The 27909-nt window shown below is 34.1% G+C and overlaps 2 protein-coding genes across 4 annotated transcripts in view; one reads left to right on the top strand and one right to left on the bottom strand.

The window, feature by feature from the left end:
* LOC124530263 overlaps positions 1-27909 on the bottom strand; it is a 51685-nt gene that overhangs the window by 20736 nt on the left and 3040 nt on the right. The gene's annotated exons all lie outside the window — the stretch shown is intronic.
* LOC124530264 lies at positions 962-27776 on the top strand. 2 transcript variants are annotated; one of them, XM_047104333.1, is made up of 10 exons: positions 962-1156; positions 23087-23202; positions 23883-23994; positions 24675-24772; positions 25028-25138; positions 25218-25433; positions 26053-26171; positions 26803-26899; positions 27215-27447; positions 27521-27776. In XM_047104333.1, the coding sequence occupies exons 2-10, from the start codon at positions 23095-23097 to the stop codon at positions 27723-27725; spliced, it is 1299 nt and encodes a 432-aa protein (XP_046960289.1). In that variant the 5' UTR covers positions 962-1156; positions 23087-23094; the 3' UTR covers positions 27726-27776. The 2 variants fall into 2 exon arrangements, with proteins under 2 accessions (XP_046960289.1, XP_046960290.1); XM_047104334.1 differs by lacking the exon at positions 962-1156 and adding an exon at positions 17638-17757.

Raw genomic sequence — 27909 nt, 5'->3', positions numbered from 1 at the left:
AACACGCCGCCATAGGGCGTAGTTGCAAATTACTCTCGTGTCTTGAACGATTACAACCGTCCGAGAACGCAGCGATTCCTCTCGATGATAGAAAAAGTTACACTACACTATCTACTTACGATCACGACATTCAATCGATAATAGAAAGTCGATTTATGTAACTGAATGAACAGCAGAAATTATATTGATTCTAATGATGTATGATAGCTTAAATAGTTATTAAAATCGACACGGCGCATGCGAGCCCAGCATTAGCGTACTCGGTACAGCTTCCAGTACATTACAGGGAACGACGTCGTTTCACCGTAAATCGAGTCCGAACACAAAGAATTCTTCTTTTGTCAATTAGCATCCAATCAAGGGACTCATTTAGTAGAGTCCAATAGACGATTTATGGGCTGCGGACGGCGAACTTTCTCACGCGCTTCATATCCCAGATTCAGCGCATCGCACTTCGCTTTATGGTCGCCACATAGATTATGTTCTGTGATAGCTTAAATTTAACGCATTTATAATGCTGGCAATAAATGTAGGAATTTACTCTAAAAATATATATCAATTTTTACGACAAGACGACGTAACTACCATCAAGTTTAAGCTTCAATTTAATAAACGAGAAAGTATGTGTACAAGAAAATAATTTAAGAGAAAATTAATATTTTTGATTATAGAGATTCAATAAAGATAATCAATCATTTGAGTAATGATTTCTGTAATTATTTAACCTTTATTTAAACTAACCGAAAACTAAACTAAAAATAATAGATGGAAACTAAAGAAAAAGTGTACTTAATGCACAGTATAAAGCAGATATCGAAAGCGTTCCAACGATTTAATAGAAAAGCTATTACTCAGTCAGGAAAAATGCTGAAATAATGAAAGAAGGCTTCCGCGCTGGGGCGGGCGGGGAGATGCGCGTACGCACGGGGCGTGGTCCCGGCGCGCTATTCGCAGCGGACACAGCGCCAGAGCCGTTTCGGATGCTGCGGCAGCCGCACCTGTCGCTCCGCAAAATACGCAAATTTACCGCGCGCACGCTTACATCGCAAATTAAATATGTAGGAGCATCTCAGTGAAATGATTAGTGAGTGTTTCGTGATAGTGACTGCAAACACTTAAGGGCAACTGCGACTGCGAATCTCAAGACTAACCCGAGGTTAGTAACATTTATATTTTATCATCTTATCGAAATGCCGCATGTTTGCGTAAGACGCGAAATATTAGCAAATAGATAAAATATGCTGTTTTTTAATTTAAATAACGAATATTCGTTGAAATCTTCGAAATATAAACTTGGAAATAGTGCGATCGTATATCGTACTTCGATATTATTAGTATTCGTTTTAAGGAAAAATAGTTCGATTAAATTGATTTCATAGTTAGTATTTAAATACCGGTGTATTTACAGAGCTTTGCGTTGTACGGGATGTAAATACCTTGATTATATTCTAATGGCCAATATATTTACACTTAAGTGTTTTAAGTTATTACAGTCCGCAATTTATAGCGTGTAATTACCCAACGAACAATACATAAATATCATAAATGCATAATGTTTATATGCATATGAAGTTCTGTAATAATTACATATTGCTAATACTCAATATTATAAAAACAATATTAAAATAACTTTATACCAACTCAATTTAAATATTTACAAAACTTCGACGTTTTAAAGTAAAAAAAGACACACATTTTATATTTTTCGACTAACATAACGAACTTATAAGCTATAAGTGACAAATAATTCTTTAAAACAAATCGTTACAAATGTTTACATTTTTTATACATACGGCGTCGAATCTATTTTAAAAGTAGGTACTTATCTACTATCAGACAACGACCTTCTTGCGTCGCTTTGACCGATTTTAGCAACGGTTGCAAGTTCAATTCCTGTCCAATGTACAGGTTATACCTATAAATCGTTGCACAGATTTATCTGCTTAGACATCTCTCCCTGAAAGAACGTCAGCCTCCCAGTCCTGATTGTTATAATAGTATATAGTATTATCATTTATTCCAGTAGTGCTATTCTGTAAAACATAACTTCATATTTCACTCGTTAAATTTTTAAAATATTCAATATCTCATACAACTTACTAAAACGTTTATTACTTTCTGCGATGAGTTTTGAGTGGTGTTGGCCTTAATGTTTCTACTAAAAAATACTAGCGTTTTACCCTGTGTGAGTGTTACAAGAAAAGGTATAGAACGAATTCACTAATATTAGTTGAAACCTCATCACTTTAATTTATCTATGAGCAGAATTGATAAGTAATAATCTTGTTTTATTTTATTTTTTTAAATTAACAGCATTTAACTACACTTCTATTTATCACATTACTACATACATATATACATATTACTACATATATACATATTACATACCAAGTTACATGCGTATTTATGCGGGTCCTTGTGGTTTGCTCCTAACAATAAACCGGACATTTCACGACCACGAAATGTCTTTATACGTCTGGAAAACTGAACTAAAACTGCGTAACTTTGTGGGGAAAAGTCGTTAAGAAGGGCACTGTAAGAGGCAAACACTTCAAGTAGCATCGATGGTTCATATCGGTCAAGGAAACGCACTTTAAAACCGTTGATTATTTATTATTATATTATTTTACTACCACTTAAAAATAAATTGGTCATGTTTGCCAAACGTATGGACCAAATCAACGAAAAACAAGAAACAATATAACGCATACTTTACCGGATCCTAAAAACGTGAACAATTTACAATATCACCTGCCCTGTCCATAAACAGAAGGCGAATTTGTCATTTTATTGTCGTTTCATTGTAGACATGAAACAATGTGGAAGTCTCGCCTTGGAAATCGATTGAGTAAGTCTGCAAATATGAATATACGATGCCTTTTATTGTAAACAATTTAAAATAACCGCTTGCTCTTTTAATATTTTCATGTAATTCAACGTGAACGTGAGAAATAAATGAGCTACTGTAAATCGCCTTGGGTAACCGCGGATCGTGCTCATAATAATCAATCACATGGCGAGTCTGCACCCGTGCAGGCATTACTTCCCATGAATGATCTACATTCCATATCCAGTGCGGGGTCGTAATAGAAAACACGTCCATGACTCGGAGCGAATAATTTCAATTACATTCGTCCGGCATGTGTACTTCGCTATTAAATTTTAACATTCAGAATTAATCCGGTATACTTTGAAGCGGACTTTTGTCTTTTTTGAAGCCAATATAGCCTTATGACATGTATGAAAGAAAGATCACAAGGTAAAAGCTTGGAACATCTTCCGAATTTTCTTGTACTTAATATGTTTTTATAATAATTCATCGTGTGGTGGCGATGAAAGAAATCATCGTAAGGAAATCGTGTTTCCACCAATCCGCTTTAAAACTACAAGGTGAAATAAAACTGGCTTTTTTATTTGTTTAAATTAAAAACGTTATCGTTTAAGAATTTTTGAGTTTTGAGTCAATTAATTTATTTACCCCCTGTTGTATAATAACAAGGTGCGGTCGCATCGTGTCTGAATAAATAGTCAGTGGCGGTCCATGGGCACACTAACTAGAAGGGGTGTTATTAAATTGGGAGGTATGCATGTCAACGTATGCAAACACGCGACAAGTGGTAGCTCCCGCGTGCCACAAGTGCGTTGTATTTGCTCATCACAAACAAAGCTCCCGACACGTCTCCTAAGACGACACCGATAATATTGCTTATACACAAAAAACTAAGTATTTACGTTACAACACAAATCTACATAATTTACACAAAACTAGCTGCGCCCGCGGCTTCGTGCGCATTTTAATTTAACATAAAAATATTGTTCTGTTCGGAGATTACTATGACATCTATTATTCCTGATTTAAGTGGCTTCTGTGATATTAAGTCGTTGGTGGTAGGCACCCAACGTGACGGCGGAGTGGTGGCATGCGCGAGGGCTACGTGCGGCACTTGACAGTATTTGGACATTGCGGGAGATTTTATTTGTATTTTATATGTTATTCTAAACTGAAAGTGCCAGTGAAAATCGGTCCAGCCGTTCCAGAGTTAACTGGAACAAAAAGACAGACAATTTTTTTGGTAAAATATGTGTTGGTATATGTACCGCGTAAAAAGCTGTTATTTTAAAAACAGGCACTCCAATTTTGTGACATGAATAGACTATATATGTTCCAAATACAAATTATGAGATAGTGGATATGTCAGATTTACATCTAAGATAACGGAATTGACAGCTCAATTGGAAAGTAAAAGCTAAAAGTACGTTTATGAAAACAAACCTTTTAAAATTGTAACAGTCATTTCGCTTATATAATACCTCGAAGATATTATTAAAACCTATCCAATATTTCTGTGAACAAGTAATATTGTTATCTTAACCTCTTTACTGCGCTCATGTATCAGTTGCGAGATGAGAGAAAGTATTAGCGCATGCATTTCGTAATCCGAGATTCCAAAAAGAAAATTTACGTACGTATTGTTTTCTTAGACAACAAACGTCTTATATTACAGTGTCGTTTTGGAAAAAAGTGAAATGTCTATTATTACAAATGATATTAGTAGGGCTTTCTGGAAGCTTCTCTGTATTGGTACCACCCACTCATCACTTATTCTACCGCCAAATAGTAATATTTGGTATTGTTGTGTTCCGGTTTTAACCGTGATTGATCCAGTGTAAAAACAAGTACAAAGAACATTACATCTCCATTTTCAAGATATATGGGATTGTTCGTATCTCATAAATTAACAATATCTAAGGGTGTTGGTTGCCACTTACTAGCCAATGTTTTGATACATTTGGCCAACATAATTGAAATAAAAATAATGCCATAAGTAATTCCATTAATCAAAATAACACTCATGATAATATCGCTCATTGAATACAAACGAGCTCAAAAGCTACCATCATTAATCTGAAAATCAAGGTTACACGAGCAATAATCATCCACGGATATAATGCACGAATAAATTAAGCATAATATCTTATACTACGATTTATTACTGAGTGCCAAACCATACATTTAACACGGCCACACATGACAATGATATATTGTGAAGATTATATCCTTTTAAATATTTTCATTCTCTATGACATAACACTGTTAATTAATTTTATAGTATACTAGCTAGACCTGCGGCTTTACCCCTTACGGGGTTGATTTTCGTAAAATCCGTTCAAATGTCTTTATCAATATCGTTCCTACCCGCCAAATTTCAATATTGTAGGTGTTATAGTTTCTAAGATTTCGTGATTAATCAGTAAGTTATATTTCGCTATATATATCTCACATCACAAACAACACAGTAATCCAACAACTAATATAACTACTAATATTAAACAATTAAATTGATACCTCAAAGGAACAAATAAATATTCAATAATATTCACGGTATACGTTGATGATGTAAATAGTACCAAAAGTCAAAGTACCTAGATGCGTGATGGTATGGTGTGGAGTAAGATCCAAAGGCACAAGAAGGCAATCTTTGGAATGGTAATATATTATAATAAACGCTACAAGCGATATTTTGTACCACGTCTTTTGAATTCGTATTATCACCCAAAATGTTAACAGCTCTAGAGATTAAATTGGCTCCGTTTCTTTATTATTTGTGAGGATTTAGCCAAGGATAAATATTATGCCAAACATTCGAAGACGATCGAGACTTTGAAAGGCTCCTGGTGAAATATGGTATAGCCGAACAAACATTTATAAATACACTCAAAAATTTAGGTAGAGAGAATGGGCTATCAAATCCAAGCAAATTAGCTTGGATTGCCCAACTAAATGAAATAACATTTTATTCTCGATCAGACGATGTTTTATCAAACAAAGTATCAATCATTTGCAAATATTGTTGGATTATTATTTAATATGCATTTATAAACCAACTAGAAGTTGCCGCACCTATGTATATCTTGTATGTTTATCCTTATTAGACTAAAAACTTAGAATAAAATTTATCCAATATAAAATGTGATATATAATCTGACTTACCTTGGCATTCAAGGTTCTATGAAGCACTTTTTCTTAAATAATCTGTGCATCCAAAATACTATAGACACGTCGTAAACATATATAGAAACAAAACTCGTAGCCCATCCGAATATATGAATAAAGCAAAATAATCGAGGTTTCTGCGAAGGTTCGGACCTTAAACTAAATTTTGGTCATTAGGAAATACATAAAAACTAAAGGAGGCACTCGTTCAATAACTACTATGCAACGTTTAAACAATGGATTCGAAGAATTTCGGTTTTCTTTTTGTATGACAAATGTTAACATTGTTCAAGCTTATGCATATTGGTGTGATGACCTCGGACATGGAATTTTAACGACTATCTATAAAATTTATGCACACGAAATAACTTAAGAGTCTCATAACAAAATAATTTGCACGTATAATGTTAATTCACAACATAAAAGCTTGGAATTGCTTTCGTAGTTTAATTAAACAAACGTATAATTATGCTAATCAAGTTGTCAATGTAAGTGAAGCAAAACTGATTTAATAAAGTTAGCATAATGTTAAATATATCTATATACATCAAAATGTTTGTTTTTATGTATATCCCATTAATGTTCCTACGCCACTGAAGGTATGCGAAAAAATTTGGTAAGTTCGTCTTGTGTACGACTAGGATTATTCCTGGTTGAAATACAACTATTCTTATTCTTTTATGTTTATGCTTCTATATAAACGTATTATGGATATTTATATATTAAGAAATGTATATATGTAAATAAAATGCAAGTATTTACAGGTGATATTGTAATTAGTGGTTTTATGTGCAAATAGACCCATGTCTCAGCTCTCATCGGACATTGTTCGAGCACCGAATATGTATTCACGGTGTTACAAGCTAATAGTTTTCCTTCTAATTCCAAAAGAATGTGTAACTTGAAATGAGACCGATTGTAGCATGCATTGCATTCCAAACAGCATAAGCCTTATAGGCTGCGACACTGACCACTTAAATTTTAGGCCACATTGTCCGTTTTTGTATTATCTTTTATGTGATATTGTTTAAAAGGAAATATTATAGTAGCATAAAGCTTTACGGAGACGTTGAACCTAACGCGTCTTCACATAGTTGACATGTCACCTATGAATCAGTTTCAAACTACTTTTTGTTCCTTTAGTAATAATGTAAACAATGACGTAAGTGCCATTTAGATTTTTTGTCATCATATTAATGGAAGCCTTGTTTTACTACCAATAAACCTCTAAATATTGTATCATTATAAACTGTAGACTAATAAATTCCATACGAAGCTTGTTTTTAGATAAACACGTATCTCATTTTAAAAACATTATCTTTTATTAGACAAGGAATCAAACAATGAGGTTACTAAAATAATGATAAATATTTATTTACAAAGCAAGGTAGGCACGTAACCTAACTTAGGGATAAATCTTTAATTAATAATTATCATCTCGTATGTTTAGTTACCAATAGAACATAATATAAATATTTAATAAATTTAAATAATTTTATTTTCAAATAATTACAGTTTAAAGTCAGCTGTGTAATGTATATGTGCATTAAAATTCCAGGAAAATGATTATCAAACTATAAATTTAATAGAACGTGATTAAATATAATTCTTGTAATTTTGTTGACAAGTTATTCAGATTTATTAAAATACCTGCCTAACGACAACACGAAACAACGGCAGGTAACTTAGACGAATTCCTAAACTATGTTGTTGACGACGTTAGTTAATATATTAGTAACGTCGAGATAGCAACGCTGTCGTCACTTGTATGTTGCTGAGCAGTTAAAAAGTTGTTCTAATTAAACATTATGTAGGTCCAACGCTATAGAGATTATCATATGAGATTTGCGGCCAAAACAGGTTGCTAACTAAATAAAATGTTGATACAAAACGTTTATAACATATGAATCGTAACATTTATTATTCAAACCATTTAAACTAAGTCTATAACAATGAGGTTAAATATATCTATAAACAGAGTATTATCTTCAAATTGATATGAAGGAAGTATGTACCTACCACCTTTATCTCTATTAAATAACGATTCATCTTCAAAAAATAACTTTAAAAAAAGACCTTTACTGTAAGTAATGTTTTGTGAGCGCCTAGGGCTGACACGCAATTTATGCGTATTCGGGTTCAATTAATAATTTGTGTGGGACCACTTTCCTTCGAGGTATTTATCTAGCACGATATTACGTGTTCACTAATAAACATTATAATTGAAACAAATGTAAAGCTGTATAGTTAAGCGATAAGATCACGCATATTATTGAACAAACTTAAATCGTCGGTTTAATAAAATACTATGCTAGAATTTTACTTTTGGTAAAACACTTTAGAAAGTTTTTTAACGTTGGACATTTTCGTCATATCTTTGAAGTATTCTATTTTAATATTTTTTACTCGATGTTTGTTTATTTGTGGTTATGTGTGAGCTCATCTTGAAAATAAATAAAATTTTAACAAAAAGAAAAACCGACTTCAAACAAAACACTATATTAAAACAAATGAATATGCACGAAAAAGTAATAAAAATAATTGCGTATTCAACATATTTTTTAGAGTCTTCCTAAGTTAAATGAAATGAAAAATATTAGACTACTTAAAAGTCGATTAACGATTATATCATATAGTTATAGTTATTGGTATATTTGGAGCCGGTGTCAGCCACGGTGCCCTTGCCCCAACAATCAAAAGAAAGAAGCGATACGAGCCCTTTGATTGATCCAGTATATTATTGTGTAAAAGGTAATTTGTAAAAAACATATTTGTTAAAGTATTCTCGTAACTTTTTTTGATAGATATACTGTAGGGTTTTATTGGCTGACACCGACTCCAAATATAACAATAATTATAACTACATGATATAATCGTTAATCGACTTTTAAGTAGTCTAATATTTTTCATTTCATTTAACTTAGGAAGACTCTAAAAAATATGTTGAATACGCAATTATTTTTATTACTTTTTCGTGCATATTCATTTGTTTTAATATAGTGTTTTGTTTGAAGTCGGTTTTTCTTTTTGTTAAAATTTTATTTATTTTTTGATTTTAAGTGAAGCTGATGTTGACTAACTAATTTTTTTTAATATGGATAGATTAAGCGTTCCGTTTATATGAGTCAGAAACTACTTCGAGGACAATTTCAAAGGAAACTTGCGAATAAAGAAAAAATAGACTTTCGAAAATGCGGATTTAATACGTCACGCGGCGTAAACTACAAGGATCCCTCGAAAGAGCTGTAATCGAACTCAGCAAAAAAACTTTGAAAAAGACCAACTATATTTCGTACATCATATGACATCACATCACATACACAAAATTTGATTAAAGATAGTAAGAAATTCTGCCCCATATCGCACCCTAACTGCGAGCCGTATAGGAGTTCCATCACTACATAGTATAAAACAAAGTCGCTTTCTCTGTCCCTATATCTTTAAATCTACGCAACGGATTTTGATGCGGTTTTTTTTAAAAGATAGTGTGATTCAAGGGGAAGGTTTGTGTATATAATACATGAACAATATAGTAAAGAAACACTGATAATTTTAGAAGTTTGCGATGTGATGTCGTATATAAACAAATTCTGTAGTATATTTAGTATCAGTATTGCACCCGTGCGAAGCCGGGGTGGGTAGCTAGTTGATTATAATATTCGACTATGACAATTACATAAACATAACCACATTACGGAAGGTGACTCAAATATCCAAATAACCTATAAATAAAAGATTCAACTGAGTATCGCTAACGTGCTCCTCAGAATTGTTCCGTTCCCTTCCGTTCCGTTACTTTGTCATGGATCCTATGCTCAGAACCTTACCAAACTTTCACCAAATTACCCTTGAAGTATATATTTTATAATAAAAAAAGAATTATCAAAATTGGTTAACGTGATTTTCAGTTATTCACCTATTTGTCGCGCATATAATAATAATAATAATAATAAAGCCCTTTTATTCCGAACCACAGTACAAATACAAAACAATAAAATATTTATTTATAATATGTCACGAAGTTCGGCGTGCCTTTTGGCATAGGCCTCCTCCAGCTCTCTCCATTGAGCTCGATCATGCGCGACTCTAGTCCAAAATGGTCCCAGGGTTAGGCGGATATCGTCACTCCATCTACTCTTTGGACGCCCTGGTTTTCTGGTGTTCTCTCTAGGATACCAAAGAGTCACCTGTTGGCTCCACTTGTTTAATTTGCAGCGCAACATGTGTCCTGTCCAGCTCCATTTTAGATGCTCTATGCGAGATATGATATTCGTAACTTTGGTCTTTCTTCTGATTTCCTCATTTCTGATCCTATCACTAAGCCTCGTTCCCAACATGCTTCTTTCCATTGCTCTTACAGTTTTGGCTAGTTTTTCTCTATGTTTTTCTGTTAGAGTCCATGTTTCGCAGCCGTATGTCATGCAGGGAAGAACACAAGTGTTGAAAGTCTTTCTCTTGATATGTACCCCTAATTCTTTGTTCTTCATGATTTCTTTCAACGACCAGTATTTCTTCCACCCGTTAGCTACTCTTTTGTTTATTTCTTTAGTCATGGAGTCCTCCGGAGATATGATTTGTCCTAGGTAAACATATTCTTTCACATACTCAAACTTGGTTCCGTAGACCTCTATGTCGATTTCTATTGAGTTTGTCATTAGCTTTGTTTTGTCCGCGTTAATTTCTAAGCCCACTTCTCTGCTTTTTTCTGCTAGGGTTTTTATCATATGCTCCAGCTTTTTGGGATCTTCTTCCAGCAAGACAATATCATCGGCAAATCTCAGGTGATTGAGGCGGTTTCCATTGATGTTGATACCATTACTCTCCCAGTCCAATTTTCTAAATATGTGTTCAAGCACAGCATTAAACAGCTTAGGCGACAAAGGGTCTCCTTGTCTTACACCTCTGTTTATTGGAAAGGGTTCTCCTTTTGACTCTAGTTTAACACTGCTTTTGCTTTCTTTGTATATGGACTTGATTAGTTCTATGTAGACCTCTTCCACGCCTTGTTCCTTTAGACTCTGCCAGATAGATGTATGTTTTAAGCTATCAAATGCTTTGGAGTAGTCTATGAAACAGATATACAGTGTCTTCTGGTATTCATTGTATTTTTCCAAGACTTGTTTGATTGTGTGGATGTGGTCTATAGTACTGTAGTTCTTTCTGAATCCTGCCTGCTCAATCGGTTGGTTTTCATCTAAGACATTTGTTATCCTTTCTAAAATTATTTTTGCGAAGACTTTGTACACATTTGATATTAGGCTGATTGGTCTATAGTTGCCGATGTCATCTTTATTCCCTTTCTTATGAAGGAGAATTATATGTGATTCATTCCATTGTTGTGGGATGACGCCTGTTGTTATTATGTCATTGAATAGCTTGGTTAGGATTGGAGCTATTTCTTCTTCGGTGCCTCTGATTAGCTCATTTGTTATATTGTCGGGACCTGGAGCTTTATCTAGCTTCTGTGACGCTATGGCCTTTTGTACTTCCTGCACTAGTAATGGTGGAGCTGTTGTGTAGCTTGTATGGGGTTCATTTTTCGCATTATTTTCTTGATCAGTGTTATTATGCGAGTAAAGGTTCCGATAGAAGTCTGTGGCAAGGATCTGGATTCTTCGGCGATTTGTCACTAGTTTGGTTCCATTGCTTTTTAGTTTTGTTATCCACTCCTTTCCGTATTCCCTCAGTTCCTTGATAGCTTTTCTTGTTCCTCCTGTCTTTTGGATTTCTTCTTCTAGTTTTCTCATCCTCTTTACTTTCCTGTCCTTTCTTAAATTTACTCGAATCTGTTTGCTTAGGCTAGATATAATGCTGCGGTTCTCTACAGTTTTTGATTTATCTGTCATTAATGATTTTCTTTCTTCTAGGAGCTCCATTGTCTTTTCACTAAACTCTACACCTTTACTTACATTGACTTTCCTCAATTTTGACAATTGTTTGTTTATGAGGTCGTATTTTTCTGTGACACTTCTTTCCGAGTGTACTATTACTTTCAATGTTGTGATGAACGAAGAGTCCATATTTTCTCTAAGTTGTTCTAAGGTCATATTATTTTTAATATTATTTCTGCTTTTTTTTGTTGGATACTTTTTTAGACGACAGCGTACCATGCGGTGGTCGGTATTAAAATTTAAATTTTGGATAACGTGTGTGTCTTGAAAATATTTTGGTTTATTAGTTATTATCAAATCGATTTCATTTTTATGTTTACCATCAGGTGATAGCCAAGTCCACTTGGTTTTGGGGTGCTTTTTGAAAACCGAATTGAGTAATGTTAAGTTGTTTTGTAGTAGAAACTCAGTTAGCCGACGACCATTTTCACTTCTCTTTCCATGTCCATGCATGCCCATTATCAGTTCTTCACCTGGTTCTCGACAACCAACTTGTGCATTGAAGTCACCCATGACTACGAGGAAGTTATTGTGGTATGTTTTTGCAACATCAGACAAAGCGCAGTAAAAGCTATCACTTTCACTTTGCCGAGCTAATTCTGTGGGTGCGTATGCTTGTATTATTGTCCATGGTTTTTTGTATCTTGGAATATTGATGTTCAGTATTGCTATCCTGTCTGAAACGCCTATCAATTCTTGTATATATTTTTTCAATGATTTTTTGATTAAGAAGCCAACTCCATTTATGCCTGCTGTTTCACCTTTCTGGTATAATATGTAATCGTTTCGTTCTGTTATTTTTTCGTGTGGTCTTCTCATTTCGCATATGCCTAGGATATCAAATTTTATACTTTGTAGCGCCATGTCCAATTCGAGTAAACTTTCTTCTGTTCGCAGAGTTCTTGTGTTCAGTGTTGCAATGTTAAATGTTTCAGTTCTTTTTGCTGGAGGGGTTTGGTCTAGTGCTCCCGCGGAGACCAACCGTCCTGGGAGACAGTGTATTTGTTGTTTTTGTTTTGTTCTAATTGATGTAGTTGTTTCTGTTTGTTTCCGGTTTTCAGGGGCTGTAGCTAGTTTTTTTGGGAATTTGAGTAGAGGTCAGATCTTGTTTTTTCTACATAATTTAGTAAGTTTGGCCTAATAATATCGTTTTTCTGTATTTTGGGACGTGGATGGGTAGCTTTTTTTGCTGGATCACCTTTATGCTGTGTTGTTTGGTTCGGAGAATCTGATGGTTCTCTCCTTCTTTTATCTCTGCTGTTGTCCCCCGGTTTTTTTACAATGAGTTTATCATGTTTTAGATAGGCAATATTTCCCTTCTTTTTTTCTTCCTCCACTTGAGACATTAGTTGTTTACGTTTTTCTAGAGTTTCTTTAGAGTAATCTTCTTTAACATACATGTTTGATCGGAACTTCGACTTGTTTTGAAGTATGAGGTGTTTCTTCCATTGGGTTGTGAAGGAGACTACTACTGGTCGGTTTTTGTTTTCAGTCTTTTTTCCAATTCGATATACGTTACTTATCTCTTGACTATTCATTTGCACTCCTGATTCTTCTATGTTTTCTTTTATATAATCCACTAATTCTCGCTCAGTTTTTCCTATTTCCTCAACTCCGAAGAATACGAGGTTGTTTTTTCGTTTCTCTCTTTCTAAGGATTTAATTTTTAGTTCCAGTTCTGTTACTTTGTTTTTGAGTATTTTGTTTTCTTCGATTATAGCGTTCATTTTCTCGTCTATTGCTTCCGTGACGTTTTTAGTTACCGACTGCGTTATATGGTTAGCTTGTTTATCCAGTTTCTCGTCAAGCTTTCGAAGAAGTAATTCCATATTTTTATCCATATTGTTTTATTTATTTGGTAATTTTTAGTTATGATGTGGTATCACTACTTGTTGTGGGGAATTTACTTTTCCTTTTCTGGCAACACCGAAGTCGATGACGGATAATTGTCAATGTCAATGTCACTAATGTCAGTGTTGGATGTTGTTGGTTTGGCACTATGTAAACAGCGCGTCTATATTGTCTATTAACGTCTTTTAGGTTATGATGAATGAATTATAAATTTGGCTTTTTCGTTGTAATTTTAACGCAGGTCCAAGACTTCGAATTCAATTTTTTTTTTTTTTTTGTATATGTTAACTTTAAGAAATTTTAAAATAAATATGAAAATTTAAAATTTGCTTCTTCGCCGGAATCGATCCCGGTTAGGGCGAGTAATCGTCGCCTTTGTGACCGCAAGACCAAGTTAATGTTAAGCGATGGAACTAAAATGTTTAACCGTATCTGCTGAGTAAAGGATCTTTTTAAACTTGTCGGTAGTTTATTTGTAGTTTTATTTCAATCACCTTCAATTATAACCGAACACTTTTATAACTTCTATTTTTAATTATTTTTTAGTTTTTGCACAATCACATATGTTTAATTGTTTTTTTGACGACTAATTACAAAGTCACTGGATAATAACATTACCACACTTTTAAACACTTTTTTTTTTTTCAATATGTATATTTAAAGTTTCAGTCACATATATTAAGAATGTCCTTCTTACATCTATTTTCAAATATTCGGACTGGATAACGTTATCACTCACGAATTACTAGTTAATAAGTGTTTTTAGCACATAAACAAATACTAATCTGCACTTTTTGTAGTTTTACAAATATTTTTCTACGGACCGGTTACAATCGTGTTGACGGACGGCGAGCGAAAAATCGCGCATATACATAATGCAAATTTAAGACTTATGTCGTTTTCACATGGATACCATCATCGGAAAAAAAAATAAAAAAAATGGGACCCCACGGGAAGCACTACCTTTCAAACAAAAAAAAATTATCAAAATCGGTCCACCCAGTAAAAAGTTATGAGGTAACAAACATAAAAAAAAAAAAAATAAATAAATAAATAAATAAAATTTTAACAAAAAGAAAAACCGACTTCAAACAAAACACTATTTTAAAACAAATGAATATGCACGAAAAAGTAATAAAAATAATTGCGTATTCAACATATTTTTTAGAGTCTTCCTAAGTTAAATGAAATGAAAAATATTAGACTACTTAAAAGTCGATTAACGATTATATCATGTAGTTATAGTTATTGGTATATTTGGAGCCGGTGTCAGCCACGGTGCCCTTGCCCCAACAATCAAAAGAAAGAAGCGATACGAGCCCCTTGATTGATCCAGTATATTATTGTGTAAAAGGTAATTTGTAAAAAACATATTTGTTAAAGTATTCTCGTATTGTTTTTTGATAGATATACTGTAGAGTTTTATTGGCTGACACCGACTCCAAATATAACAATAATTATAACTACATGATATAATCGTTAATCGACTTTTAAGTAGTCTAATATTTTTCATTTCATTTAACTTAGGAAGACTCTAAAAAATATGTTGAATACGCAATTATTTTTATTACTTTTTCGTGCATATTCATTTGTTTTAAAATAGTGTTTTGTTTGAAGTCGGTTTTTCTTTTTGTTAAAATTTTATTTATTTTTTGATTTTAAGTGAAGCTGATGTTGACTAACTATTTTTTTTTAATATGGATAGATTAAGCGTTCCGTTTATATGAGTCAGAAACTACTTCGAGGACAATTTCAAAGGAAACTTGCGAATAAAGCAAAAATAGACTTTCGAAAATGCGGATTTAATACGTCACGCGGCGTGAACTACAAAGATCCCTCGAAAGAGCTGTAATCGAACTCAGCAAAAAAACTTTGAAAAAGACCAACTATATTTCGTACATCATATGACATCACATCACATACACAAAATTTGATTAAAGATAGTAAGAAATTCTGCCCCATATCGCACCCTAACTGCGAGCCGTATAGGAGTTCCATCACTACATAATATAAAACAAAGTCGCTTTCTCTGTCCCTATATCTTTAAATCTACGCAACGGATTTTGATGCGGTTTTTTAAAAAGATAGTGTGATTCAATGGGAAGGTTTGTGTATATAATACATGAACAATATAGTAAAGAAACACTGATAATTTTAGAAGTTTGCGATGTGATGTCGTATATAAACAAATTCTGTAGTATATTTAGTATCAGTATTGCACCCGTGCGAAGCCGGGGTGGGTAGCTAGTTGATTATAATATTCGACTATGATAATTACATAAACATAACCACATTACGGAAGGTGACTCAAATATCCAAATAACCTATAAATAAAAGATTCGACCGAGTGTCGCTAATGTGCTCCTCAGAATTGTTCCGTTCCCTTCCGTTCCGTCACTTTGTCATGGATCCTGTGCTCAGAACCTTACCAAACTTTCACCAAATTACCCTTGAAGTATATATTTTATAATAAAAAAAGAATTATCAAAATTGGTTAACGTGATTTTCAGTTATTCACCTATTTGTCGCGCATATACATAACGCAAATTTAAGACTTATGTCGGTTTCACATGGATACCATCAGCGGAAAAAAAAATAAAAAAAATGGGACCCCACGGGAAGCACTACCTTTCAAACAAAAAAAAAATTATCAAAATCGGTCCACCCAGTGAAAAGTTATGAGGTAACAAACATAAAAAAAAAAAAAAAAAAAAAAAAAAATACAGACGAATTGATAACCTCCTCCTTTTGGAAGTCGGTTGAAAATACAGACGAATTGATAACCTCCTCCTTTTGGAAGTCGGTTGAAAATGATGTCCTCCTGACCGAATTTCGACCATGAATCTCGAGGAGTATCACACAACGAAAGCCATATTTTAGCTGACTGAGTTTGTGCGCAAATACAAGTGCATCTCTATTCGCTCTTCTAGTCCGATTGGAAGGCAATCTAATACGATCAGAAACAGATCAGGAGCAGGACTAATGGGATCACATGTAAAGCACTGGACTACAATACTTCCTAGCTCGAGACTGTTACTGAGATTTTTATGACAGAATATCCAAACAATTTATAGTGTTTCGATAAAACATTTGAACGTCAACGGTTCTGTATTCTTCTCAGCCAGCCATTGGACACCCAGACAATTTAAGCAGCTATTCACGATACTAAAGAATATAATTTCATGATATCATAAAGCTAATCTTTTTTTTTAATAGCGTCACGAAGCTAACAACCTAAACCGCAAAGTACAGTTACTGCTAAGTTCTAGCATTAACGTTTTAGCAAAAAACAAACTTCATGCAAATTTAAGTCGCCCTAGTTACCTTTTTTCATATAGCTAAGAATTTTAAAAAAACATTAAAAATGTTAAAGCTTTTCTTTTGTCTGTTGTCCATTAGAGAGTTTTTGTTACAATATCCTGTGGTAGCTTGACTGCGGACATAAATGCGGGCCTACAAAAAATATTAACGATTTAATACGAATCGAAGGATTGTAAATCCTCATTTTTATTTTTACAATACATCTCACTAATATTTAGACTGTTTACCTTATAAGTGGGTTTCTTTTCAGTGAATAATAATCTAATTAATATTAGCAACATTAACAATGCTGTGACACAATGAAAGTATTTTGTAACAAAGGTGAGGTTATCTTTAGTACTTCTGGTCAATTGGCGACCGGCTCCCGCCGCCGCGCAGTCTGTCGCGATCATGTAACCCACTTTCGCACACCTCAAACAGTTGACAACTAGCAATCGTTAATGTGCGCGATTTAAATAATACTATTAAGCAAAAAAAAAATTACTATAACTTTTTAAGTAACAAACGAAATTATCAAATCACCAGTCTTTGACTGATGACGAAAAATTCGCAGATATTTGAACTCGAGCGAAAGGTGATTCACCTATTCAGTAGAAAATCAAAAGGAGGGCGAACAGCGACACGACCTAAGGCAAGCAGATAACGCGATCTAGGAGAATTCTTACCTATCTCCATAGGTATATATCAGCGACGCTCATAGTAAGTATGTATGTCAATATTGCGGGAACAAACAAACTATGCACACGTTATGTAGAGAATAAAAATGATGAAATTGGGATATTTATTTCGTATTATGGATTATGCATGCAGAGAATACCTATTATTATGTTTTTTTTTTTTAATTTAAACGGTAGTCGAACACTCATTCTAAAGGAGCTTTCATCAGAGAACCTTTAAATAATTTAGGTAATAAACCGTAGTATTAAATTTTATAAATCCCAATGATTATCAAGTGGCAAGTAAGGTGTTGGAAACATAAAGCAAATTTATAATCAGCTACCCGACGACATTCCACGAAGCGTACTAACTATTGCCTGCGCGAGACTGCAAGCGAACTCCGTAATTCGCCCGTTGTTCAAAGCGAGCTTAAAGTAGCTAATGGTCTTAAGGAAAAACCTTAACTGTCTCTCTGACCCAATTCTGTACCATCACTTCAACTTGTAAAAAGCCTATTATGATGTTAATGCCGAATTCGAAGGACTTACCGAGTTCCTATTCGACATAATCTGCTGTTTATCTTTATTAATATCTACGACCTCCATAAAGTTGAGGTAGTCATTCGGAGCACTCGAATAAGATTATAAATTTCTAAGGATTTTACTGATGACTGTTGCTCTGACTTATGACAAACACGTCTAGTTTTATACAAAGATTATTAAAATAAAAAAGTTTCAATCATTTTTTTTTTATTCAAACAAGAAATAATTTTCAATTTAGTCCCTCGAAATCCTAAACTGCATGTCATGGTATTATTTAGAAAAAACTAATTGTGTTACCTTCCGTTTCAAGGCTTTAATTTGAAAACGGAAGCTTCGTGACTTGGCGTTTAAAATTAAATTAATAGTGATTTTATTTCGAGAGTCAAACTGAATTAAATTTGTGACGACGGGAATATTTGTATATACGAATGAGAAATTCAACGGAGAATATAGCGAGGCTTAGGAATAAACGTGATCTCACCAGGAAGCTCTTACATACAATAGGACAAGGGAAGGACGGAAAGGCCAACGACTTCTCTTAAAAACAAACAAGAGTCCTTCTAAAAGAATTGGACTCAGTTTTGTGTGTTGTACACATTATATACACGTATTTTGTTGTTTTTCTTAGTGTTTCGTTTTCAAAAACAATTAAATAATACATAATCTTAATATATTCACTTTTTTGACAAACCAAAAATACGTCATTTTTATGTATTAATGGTGTAGCCGTTTTATCGTAAATAAAATAGATACAATAATTACCTAACTTATACTTATACACATGGAATTATTATTACAATTATTAATCACTTACTAGATAACACGAAAAATAAGCTTCTTCTCATTAAATTAATTCAAACAAAAAAATATGACAAGCGTCAGATATTAAAGGGCATCTCCGGCATTTATTTTCTTTCGGCGTAAACATAAAAGGGCTATTATCGCGTTCAGCCAACATTCCAATTACTAGACGGTAAAATACACAAATTAGTCAACTCAATTATATTAAGAACAAGTTCTCTAATAAGATTAATAGGGAAGTTCTAGCACCTGGAAGTGCGTTTTAGTCGCGTTGGCTCGTCTCCAGTTCTACTGAACTTTGACAAGCGGCCGCTGCAAATTGCTGTTCTACATATCAAATCTCATCAGAGTGTATGACTATGTGCATCGACTGTCTCGAGACTCATTTCCAAGCCAAATCACAAGCACATATTTATTTCTTATTATCATTCGATACATGGTGGTTTAGTTTTAGTTAAATTTCGTCGAAAACCTGCCCCTGTGCGTGCATCGTATACTTGTATTGCAAGTTTAAAGCACGTGGAGGTCGTCGTACTTAAAACGTATACATTCCTTTCCCTTTCTGAATTAATGAACTCTTCTTACAAAAATAAAATAGTCTTTTTTTCATTTAATAAACAATATTTCTTCACTAGTGGTAAACACACTGACATATCTAACGAAATACCTATAGAGGAAATTAAGACAGATTGCTTTGCTTATCGATTTTTGAGTATGCGGGCTTCTGAGTATAAACGACGAAGCATTTATCCTCATTAAACATTACTACGGCGTCTATATTTAAGCATCGTTAGATAGTTTAGTTGTCGCTTTTAGATTTCTTTCAATCCACAATTAAATCAGTCGTTCGTTACGTGTGATTGAAGATCAATTAACAGAAGTGAAACGAATTGCAGAGTAGCTCACCATAACTAACAAAATTACGCCGGTTCTTAATCGAGCCCAACTACGTTGGCAACATGTTTTATCATTATTTATTTCGATTAATAACATACTGGCAAAATATATAATGCGTAATAATATATTCGCTAACCTAATAAATTGGTGCTTAAGGCTTGCAAAATTTCTTGATAATAGCGGTATTTAAAACTAGCATTATAATTAAAAAGTGAAATCTTACATGTAAACAATGTTGCTACTCCACGTTCATAAACGATTTAATCAGGAAACATGACCGACGTTGGTATAACGAGACGTTTTAGGATTGTGCAATGAAGCCCATGGCAGCAGACCCGTGCTGCGTCTGACGAAAGGTTGACCTCGGTCGTGTGTGGGCGCATTCGACAATGATAATCCTACTCGGGGTCCACGAACTGCACCGGAATGCAAATAAATAGATGCACATAAGCAGGACGAGAGAGCACACCTGCCGGTGATCGGTGGAATAAACAATGCTTGTCAACACGCGCCACGAATAATGGAACGCGTCGTGCGTCTAGTCACGATTGAGTGAGCTTTTCTTCCGGATCCGTCTATTGATCTTGAGAACGAAGCTATAAAATCTATCTTCGTTTTAAATATTTGTAAATGATTGATCTCGACTAGCTTTCGCAATCTTCGTACTTAAGTGAACTATTTTAAAACCATAAAACACCGTGAAGATGATACTGCATAAAATTGTATGGGCATATTTAGATTGCTATAACATACTAGTAGGAATCGGTACCGATAAAATATATATTTCACTTTTGAAGATCTCATTCAAGAGATACGAGTGTTTTGTTTCTTATGATATTCAAACAAAGAGAAGAGTTTCAGTATAAACAAAGATCATTGAGGATACAAAGCAGAAACGATAATAAATGGGTTTATGTTATCCTGGAAATACTTTACTCTAAACTTGAATGGAGATTCTCGTGTTTTATCACGTGAATAAAATATCCTTCTTGCCTTAACATTCTATTATAAGAGCTCTTTATCTCAGACCATAATATATTAGTACTTATGTATAATAGTCAACTAAAGCGCTTACACTATTAATAAGTGACTACTGTTACACAATGGTTGGGTATATTCATTGTTGAAAATTGGTAGGCGGACGTGTAGATATTGGCGCCGTAAAAAATTAATAATAACAGACTGTAGCTTAGATATTGTATCGTTTTTGCCTCTTATACCCAGAATCCTTTAAACCGGGTAGGCTAGGGTACCTTTTTTTTCTCGCTGGAAAAACGCGTTACGCGCTTCCCCCACGTGATGAGTGTGGGACTCCCCGGAGCCCTGAATGCCGAATGCGCTCAAGCACACTGGATTTACCCACTAAAACCAGCGGTACCCTCTCCGTCTTTCGGCGGGCGCCACGGGATCGCTTACGCATGCTACCGTGACGATGCTAGGATACCTACCCAGAGGGACTTGTATAAAGATTTATACAATTGGAAAGAAAATTGAGAAGGGCTTCTCTATATTAATATTATAAATGTTAAAGTAACTCTCTATGTCTGCTATCTGTCGTTCACACGACCAAACCGCTGAACCGAGTTTGATGAAATTTGGTGTGAAGCAATGCAAACTCCAAGAAAGGACATAGGCTATTTCTTTGGCTTACACATGACAACTAACACCCTAAAACGTAAAAGAAGCCGTGGGCGACTACTAGTATTTCAATAAACGTTAAAAACACACCGCAAACTTAACAATAGCTTTCAAGCTGGTCGTTAGAACATTTAATTGTTACAAGTTCACGATTACGAGTTCTCCCGTTGTGTATTATAATTTCAATCAAATTAATTTTGATTATAATTGGAACGCAACGAGTTAACAGCAGAATGATATGTGGTCACAATAATTAAATATTAACTATTAATTAAATCTTCAGTGGACATTGCGCCGTCAAACAAGAACTAAGATTTTATGACCCTAGGGCTTGTAACACTGACTCACCTACAATCCATATAACCATTATACAATGTATTGTTGTTTGACAATACAATAAATGATTCGTTGAAACTAGGAAAACTTTATCGCATCGATAGTAAATTTTCTCCGTGTTTGCGGTTTTCTTCTCGTATAATGTAATGTAAATACATTATTTTAACGGGCTCCAATGATCCAATGATCGGACTATAAAGTTGAGCTTAGTGTGTACTTTAGTTCTATGATATATAGTCGTTGTGTTGCATAAAAAGTAAAAAAATAAAAGCAAAGAAAGCGCGAGATTGTTTCCAATACAATACAGACATAAATTGATCTCTTTTTGTTTCAAAATCTCAATGGTATTGGGATACTCTTGAAATGTGTTTGGAATAGGAAACCACCAGATTATGAGCAAACATTTATGATCATACTAAAACAGATCAGCATCCTTTGGGCATCGACGTAGCAACCCATCAGAAGATCATCGTAAACAAGTCCCCTTTCATATTTTTACAATTAACTAACATATATTTAAATAGAACACTTTCATTCTTGTATGATATAATATACGAAGTTCCATGATAATACGTAGAGTTCATACATTTATTACATCTTGATTAGAACCTGATAAATTAATTGTGTTACTGTTATAAGCTGCTTTAATCGTTTGATTGTTTATTTATAATTAACTACTTCAGTGCAGGAAAAAGCCTTATCTTAGCGATTGGAATTTAATCTAAAGTTACGATCAGATTTAAAACCCACTACAGGGCCTATATCTTTATATTTATATGTCAATGAGTTATCGTTCTATCATATTTACTAACATTTGGTTATTTAAAACGTATCTTATATTTGAATTAAAATTTAATGTTAGTAGAATCATTCAAGTTTTTACCTAAAATTTTTAGCTATACTTACTTCAATTTAATAAAGCACAGATTATAATGTTCTAGAGCTGAAAAAGACTTGTTTTCCTATCAAGGACAGTCTTTGAATTTATTCCAATGCCTCGGGCATGAGATATATTTGGTACATGAAAACTTAGCGCAGCGGATATGAACCCGCGATTACGATTTATATCCACGTACTGCACAGGCTCATCTCGAAAGTTCCTTGATAGAGAAATTATTATTTGTTTCTAAATGCATGTTATTCGGCTATGATTACAGGCGGGGCGATGTTAAGTGTGATCGTGGCGGCGCTTGCGTGCCTTTGGCTGGCACGCGCCTCGCCGGCTGAGACGCACAGTCTACGTTCCAACGCACTCAATACGTATACCCCTAAGGTAAGAGTAATTGCTACATAATGACTGGTTGTTTTCTAAGGTACGAACGCAAGTTATCAAACAACGCGTTACTAAAAAGAAATAACTTCAGGTAATTTATTTCTAAAACAACACAATGCTGATTAAAACATATATATTTATATAACAGCAGCAGTTGTTTTTTTTAAAGCATATTTGCCATTTCTATAGTTACCTTACATTACCCAGACAGGCTTGCACAAAACCCTACCACGTCTAGTAATCATGCAGTTAGTGTTTATAAATCAACATACAAATAGACTTCTCAATGATCTAATTTACAAAAGTATGTACCTACGTCGAGAGATTTATAAAAAATAGAACGAACACAACCAACTATAAGAAAAACTGCATAGAACACGCAATTTGTAATGGCGTGTATTGATAGCTTGCTGAAATCGTGAAAAGGTCACTTGGCATTACAAATTACTGTTGTTTATTACTGTTATACTCGTATATATATTTTATAAAAACTCGTAAATGTATCTCGCTTTGTCAAACAGGACACATACTTAATATTAGGTATTATGTTATGGAAGAGGCAGATTCATTATCATCCTGTCTTTAAGAAATTCAATCTTAAATCTTGAAGCCGATTATCGTGGTGAGCTAATCAAACAATGTTATGGCTTTCTAACATTTGTTTTTGTTTTGTTTTTTAGGATTTGAGTATAATTCTAGCGAATATAGACGAGCGACTGCGTGTGTTGGACACCATAACCGCAGTTCAAGTGAAACAAGCGCGACGTTTGGACGTAATACAAGATAAACTAGGTAAATAAACTATACTATGTAATATAGAACAATTATATAGTCGATAAATAATCAGGTGTTAATAATAAAACAATGCTATCTTTCTTTCTTCTTCTTTCAAAGGTCAATTCAATGATGACAAAAAGAGAGGGATTTGTGCTTTACTAAACTTACTCTAATCAAAACGTTTACAAGGTTTTTTATACCGATTTGATAAATTTAACAATTAATTTTTACAGTACAATAAAAACAATAAAAATATTTTTTTTTTTCGGGTCAAATAGGGTAAATTTTTGCATGCAAGTCTTCCATTAGAATACTTCCTAAACTTAAGACTGTGTGTATGACAATATAAACATTAAGAAACAAAATTATATATGCATTGACAATAAATGCCCATTCATAATTGTTACGTGTACACGTATGAGCGTCGGTTAACATTTAAACATCACCTGTACAAAGCTCAACATGAATGAATATCGTATTTGAAGTCCCGACCTAAATTACATATGTTTGTTCTCAAAACCGGTGTCAGTACACAACGATGAGTCACGACATCCTTATTGTGTCATATCCTATTTTAGAATCCGTACTTTATGTCAACTTTCGCAATATTGCTTACATTTATCATTCACAATTGAACAAATAGGGCATCGTTTAATCAATTGCTAGGCGAGTGATCTATTTATTGTGACTTTTAGACCGCCTAGAGACCACGCTGTCTTTGAAACTCGAAAGGGCACAGTTGGCTGCCGAGAGACTAGAACACAGACTTCACATGCTCCAGACGAGCGTACAGGTAAGAGGCATTGCTAATTAAAAATATTAATTTATCTTACAAATGCAAGAGCGAATTTGTTTACTTGTAACACTTTTAAGTCACAATTACACAACCGATTATCGTGAAATTTTGCACACAAAGACAGGTGCACAGAAAACATTGCACAAGCATAGTGTACCTAAAACGTGAACTCCATCCGATGTCGCATGCTAAAACTCGTTTATCTTATAGATGATCACAAATCTGATGATAACTCATAATATATTATTTCAGACTTCAATCAAAGAGAGCAGTGACAAAATAGAAAAAAGCCAGGCGAAAATTACGGAGGTAGCCAAAAATTTAACGAATCAAATCAACACGCACACACATTTACTGGAAAAAGTAAGTAATCCGGTGCATCCACTCTAATATATTCTTTGCGAAAGCTTAAAGCTACTTGGAATTCATTGAACACGTTTAGGTGAGTGGTGCCTATGCGGACACGTGGCGTCGTGGCCTTCTGATAGAGTCCTTGGTTCGAGACGGAATGTCATTGGTGAACGTGACGAGACGGGAGCTCGCCGACGGCCTGCGGGCGCTTGCGAGGCGACACAGAGACGCACGTCTCACGTCGGTAGACGTTGAAGCCACATTTGCAAAGCGTCTCGAAGACAACACGAACAAAATAGACATGAAGGTAAACTATATGACGAACTCGTCATTCGTATTCAACTGCCCTCACAAAAGGCCCATTCAAATTCTGTTGTACGAAACCCTTTAAGAAAATTACATTGATGATTGTGTTTCGAAATAGCATTTCATAGTTAATCATTCAACGCTGCCGTTTGATTCGGATTACAATATGACGTGCAAAGCTTTGCATGGCTAATACGTCTGAGCAACGACTAGTAAGCTTACGAACGTGAAGGCTAAAGCGAGTGTAGAACGAGTTGCGACAGTTATATTAGCAATCGATATTAACGTCAATATACGATAAATTAATTATCTACCCGTGGGTCGATAGAATTTATAACATTACTAAAAAATAACATTACCGCATTACACTATCCAAGCGGTAGTATAGTTATGTAGATTTATTTATTTAATCAGAAATTGACACTATCAATTTAACACTGAGCGTATAAAATAACAATTTTAACGGGATACATTAATCGCGGTGGTATACCATTACAGTTGTAAACAACATTTAAATTTAATAACAGATTCAAAACAACAGTTATGCTAATTAAAAACATATGTACGATTTATATTAAATGTGCTTCAGATGTGTTATTGTAAAGCTTTATTTATTTCAGATGCAAGAAGTTTTAGACGCTCAAAAGCACTTTGTCGATTCTTGTCAACGAGTTCAACTCGACGATCCGACGCATGTAGCTGACGTGCTGGACAAATTAATCGATTCCCTCATTAACAAGTATGTTAATTCGAATGGCAGGAGACATCAAACTTTTCATTTACTTATTATATACCATTACCTAATATTGCTGCTAAAAAGTTCTTGATTAATAAATAAAATAATATATCATCTCATTTAAATTTACTGGTGTACAATAAAGAGTATTTTGATTTTGATTTGATTTGATCGTCATGTTATTGTGTTTAAATAAACTAGTACATTTTATAGAAAAAAGCATATTCTCTGCTTCTTACGCGAGTAAGGTGGGAATACTCTTTGACGACCTCCGTGGTCGAGTGGTGTTTACACCCGTTTTCATGGGTACGCCACGCCGAGGTCCCGGGTTCGATTCCCGGCCGAGTCGATGTAGATTATAATTAGCTTTCTATGTTGTCTCGGGTCTGGGTGTTTGTGGTACCTTCGTTACTTCTGATTTTCCATAACACAAGTGCTTTAGCTACTTACATTGGGATCAGAGTAATGTATGTGATATTGTCTCATATTTATAATTAAAAAAAATATCACAAATACTTAAAACAATAAAACTGAAATGATTTTCAAACTGTCCATGTGATCTCATTGATAAATCAAGTTTACATACAAGACATTAACTAAATTAATATTAAAATGATATTTGTTACCATTTCAGAACGGCGGCAACGTTTCGGGAATTACAAAACATTCAAGTAACAATGAGAAACCATGACAATAAAGTTATGAAAATATTAAGCAATCGCCCAACACAAGTTAGTATAAGTTATGTTTTTGTTTTTTGAATTTGTAATCAGATATCACGTGACTTTACCACGTGCTAATGTGCAAAAAGAAACAAGTATCCATACATCCTCAAAAATTTTCGCTCTTATAATATTGGAAGAATTTATTACACTATGACTTGTTGACAAGCCGACTTACTAACACAAATCTTTTGAACAAAATTTGAAGATTAAATATTGAGTAAGACTGTTTACTGTGACTGTGGCTGGTTACTACCTCGGCTGAAAACTCCTAAAAGTATTTATTGAAACTGAAATACTAAAACTATATTTTCAATGTTACAGACCGACATTCCATGCAAACGTCTCGAAAATTTGTTCCGAAACACGACACATACCACTTTTAATGAGAAAGAATTACAACAACTGACGGAAAAATTCATTGGATTGACAAATAGAGCTGATGCAGCCTTACAGCGATTGGAGGGTCGTCTGACTGACGACACGGAAGAGCACGTGCCGGATTCTGACGTGACAGCCGCCGCTGATCGACTATTTCAACAGCTCAAAGGAATCAAGTATGAACAGTACAACAAAGGATTTATTACAAACGAAAAGTAATTTATGATTAAATAATGTTATTCGTTTCAGAAATGAACACAGTGATGAAGACTACGATTTGGAAGACGGAGATACGAGCTATTTTGACAATAGTATGAATGATTTTATGGACGAAGATCAAGAGGTTCTAAGCCATAGATCAAATAAAGTTAAATTTACAAATACAGACAGCACTCCTTCTAAGCCGCACCGAAGACATCTGCACAAACATCCATATGATCGGGGTCCTTTGTAATACATATAAATAAAAAATAACTTTTAAGATTATTAAACAATATAAATATTATTGCCAGCTTTTTCCCTTTATTATTCCTTTGATATAAACAATGTGAGAAGTGTGTAATGTCAGGACTCATATATCAGTCGAGAATAATTAATTGTACTACTGGAAATAGATGCAAACACTTCAATAATAATAT

Source organism: Vanessa cardui, chromosome 6 (assembly GCF_905220365.1).
Source record: "Vanessa cardui chromosome 6, ilVanCard2.1, whole genome shotgun sequence".
NCBI lineage: Eukaryota > Metazoa > Arthropoda > Insecta > Lepidoptera > Nymphalidae > Vanessa > Vanessa cardui.
This window is presented reverse-complemented; position numbering and strand designations above follow the sequence as displayed.